The 3,491-nt window shown below is 46.6% G+C and overlaps 1 protein-coding gene across 1 annotated transcript; it reads left to right on the forward strand.

Annotated features, from left to right (window-relative positions):
* Positions 1-3,037, forward strand: TCF24 (transcription factor 24; the record flags this gene model as incomplete). Its single annotated transcript, XM_081996761.1, has 2 exons — positions 1-384; positions 2,924-3,037. 2 exons carry the CDS (start codon positions 1-3, stop codon positions 3,035-3,037), a joined length of 498 nt encoding a protein of 165 aa, XP_081852887.1.
* Positions 3,038-3,491: the final 454 nt, after the last annotated feature.

Genomic DNA, 3,491 nt, shown 5'->3' on the forward strand with positions numbered 1-3,491 from the left:
ATGGACTGTGGACGCTTAGCTGAGGGCAGCGAGGAGGTCTCCGGCCTGGGCGCAGAGCCCGATTCCCTGCTGCCTTCTGCTGCCGGCAGCAATTCCTGCCGGCCCCTGGTGGCTGGGCAGCGGGCTGGGGCACCTCCTGGCAGACCCGCTGCCGCTAATGCCGCTCGAGAGCGCAGTCGGGTTCAAACCCTGCGCCATGCCTTCCTCGAGCTGCAGAAGACCCTCCCCTCTGTGCCGCCCGACACCAAGCTCTCCAAGCTGGATGTACTCCTCCTGGCCACCACCTACATCGCTCACCTCACTCGCAGCCTTCAGGATGAGGAAGAGGCACCGGGAGAGGGCTTGGGTACCCTCCGAGGGGATGGATACCTCCACCCTGTCAAGGTAGGAGAGCTGAGGAGCAGCTACCACCTTCTCTCAGTGAAGAAGTACATTGATCTTAGATAACTAGACAGAACTAAAGATTTCAAGCTTATTTCCCTTGCCAGAATTAATATATGAAAAGACTGCCTAGGCTAACCATGGCATCGAGGTGCTAGGGGCATGATGGAAATGTCCTGGAGCTTTGTCCCTCCAGCTTCAGGGACTTTGCACAAAAATACCAAATACAGCGTAGGTCCAAACCCAGCGGGACTTGGTCCCTGGGAGGTGAAGGCGGAGGGCAGCACCAGGGGGGTACCAGCACCTCCTCGGTCCCCAGGTGGAAACCTTGGTGATGCCCCACCAAACCCATTGGAACCAGCTGTAGGGCTGTGTGTGGCTGAGGTGATGCACTGTCCCACAGCGGCAACCCCAGCCGCGGCTGGTCCTGCTTTCATTCTCCTGCCGAGGCAGCCAAGGTATGGAAGGTAGCATTAATTACTGGCCATGTGTTAATTACTTCTGTGAAAGTGCTTTTCTGATGCATTCACTCCGTTTAGTTGGTGTATGCTGTTGTTGTTCTTCCCTTCATCAAAAAACTCACAACGATGCAGAGGGGACGAGAAGGGGGAACGGCCCTTGGAGCGGACCTGGGGCTGGAAACTGGTTTCAAACGCATTGCTCAGTGACTGACGGGGCTCTGAAATACCATGGGGTATTTTCTTTGGCTCTGGTCTCAGGCAGAGTTTTTTTTCTTTTTCCTTTTTTTTTTTTTTTTAAAGTCTGGTGAATTCAGAATGATTTAATGAAGATTAATTTGTGAAGTAATCTGTAATTCCTATAAAGTGACTAATTCACAGAGAGTTTCTTGTTCGCAGTGTTGGTCGCTGCAAAAAGCATGATGTGAATGTAGGCTTCTGAGGCCATTTAAATGATTAGCAGGCTCATTAAGAAAGCAAAACCTTTACATCAATTAGAAGATGGCTATAATTTAAGGAAAAAAAAATCTTGTGATGTATTTCAAAGTAAGTTTGAAGTAGCTTCTGTCAGTTCCCTTGGTCAAAGTGAAAGGGTGCAGGTCTCTTATGATGCTTTTTATCAGCTGCCAACTATTACTGGCAGAAAAAGATTTTAAAATTATTATTACAGCAGTTAAATGATCCCAATGCACATTTCCTGGGCCACTGGAATACAGCAGTACTGGATTCATCTAGCAAGTATTTTTTTCTAATCTTATTTATGTGCACACTGTATTTAGTTTTGTAAAAATTCTATGAGTCTAACCAATCTTTCTAATATTCCTGGTAGTAAATTAATTTTAATTGTCACTAGAATGAAAACATCCCAGACAAATCCTACTACTGCTTCAAAAAATCCCAGAGTGCAGGATATGAGACCACTAGTATAGAGAAGGACTTTTAACTGCACTCATGTATCGAGCACAAATAGCGAGGAAAGTAAAATATCCAGATACAGTTGTGTGTACATCGAACAAAAAGTATGGTTAATGATTTTAAACTCTGTCTTATTGGTGATGAATTCATTATGTCACTCTTGAAATAAAAATACTGAATGACATCATACGGTCTTTCGAAGTGCAAATATGTTGCTGCTTTATGTCTTTAAATAGAAGAGCTGAGATTTAACTGCAGAATTAAGCTCGAGTTTTAGAGCTCTCTCTCATTACCCACAGGAAAGGTGCTAGCCTGTTCCCAAAACTGTCCTAAAAAAAAAAAATCGTGTTCTTTTGGAACAACATGCTGGCTGCGTTTCAGGTATTTTTGCATCCGATGTGTACGGCAAGTTGTCTTTTCAAACATCCACCCCTCTAATAATGACCTGGGCACATCAAACCGGGGCTGAATTCTTCCTTCCAAGAGACAGGCACCCAGCTGCGGTCACCCTTGCTGCAGGGCCGCTGGCAGTAACTACCTTGCTTGAGATAAGAAACTCGAGCTATGAGAAGAGATGTTTAACAGCGATGTAACCGATTATTTCGGTGCTCAGCGAATGGCGAGATGAGCTGTCTCATCTGAAATCGCTGGAGCCGACAAAGACGTTGTCAGTGCTGAAGACAGCCACGGAGCAGTTGCGTTAAGTTCCCTTTGGGGCAGTCTTCATTAGCCCCCGTGCTGCGGTCGGTGTCGTGGGGGCCGGCCAGCACGACTGGGGATGCACGCAGGGCTGCGATCTCTGCAGGTGTTGGTGTATCCCTGTAGTATCCCTGGCAGCGAAAAGAGGAATGTTTTTGTTTTATTGTACCAACAAAGCATCTACTATACAAATGGCGTAGCATGGCCTACTCCTGTCCGTTGGGTCCCGGCGGGGTTTGGGAGCTGTGCCTCATCTTTAATTACCGGAGAAAAATACCCTGGCTGAGATTCCCGTACCTAGCTTCTAATGATACTTTCCAGCAAATGATAAAACAGGAACTTTCTGGTTGTAGTGACAGTTTCCTGTTTTCTCATATTGCAGTTCCACTAACTTTTAAAACTTTTAGAACCACATTCAGACTGCACAGTTCCCATGTACCTCAGCACTGTCCTTGTCTCTTCTCTTGCAGAAGTGGCCGATGCGTTCCAGGTTATACATTGGAGCTACGGGACAGTTTTTGACTCACTCGGCGCAAGGAGACGGCACAAACCAAGGGGAAACATCAACAGCTTCGCAAATCTAATCTCCCTTCTCACTTTAAAAAAAAGTTATTTATTACACCTATCTATATTTAAGTTAAAAAATAATTATCTACAGACAAATGATAATTCCTGAAATACTGTTTGTAGAGGAGAAGGAATTGATTCTTAAATGTAATTAATACCTCATGAAGTTAACACGGTGCACAGTTGGTTTCTATCATAGAGGATGTTGCTGGGATCTCAACTGAGGGATGCGGAGAAGGCGAGCGCAGCTGGGAGTGGAACGGGTGACCTTGCCCCCCCAGGGCAAGTGGTGAATAGGTACGCTGAGGAAAAGGGGGGAGAAGGAGGGGTGCGGTATTGGCTAAGTACAGAGCACACGGGCTTGGGTGAAAAGCAAAGGGCAAGGCTAAAAACAGCAATCAAAATCCCACGTGCGCTTTCTTCGCTGCGTGAAGCCGATGGCAGAAATCCCACTGACCGCAGCCCTCGGGT

This window comes from Phaethon aethereus (assembly GCF_964289735.1).
Source record: "Phaethon aethereus genome assembly, chromosome: 2".
Classification (NCBI taxonomy): Eukaryota; Metazoa; Chordata; class Aves; order Phaethontiformes; family Phaethontidae; genus Phaethon; species Phaethon aethereus.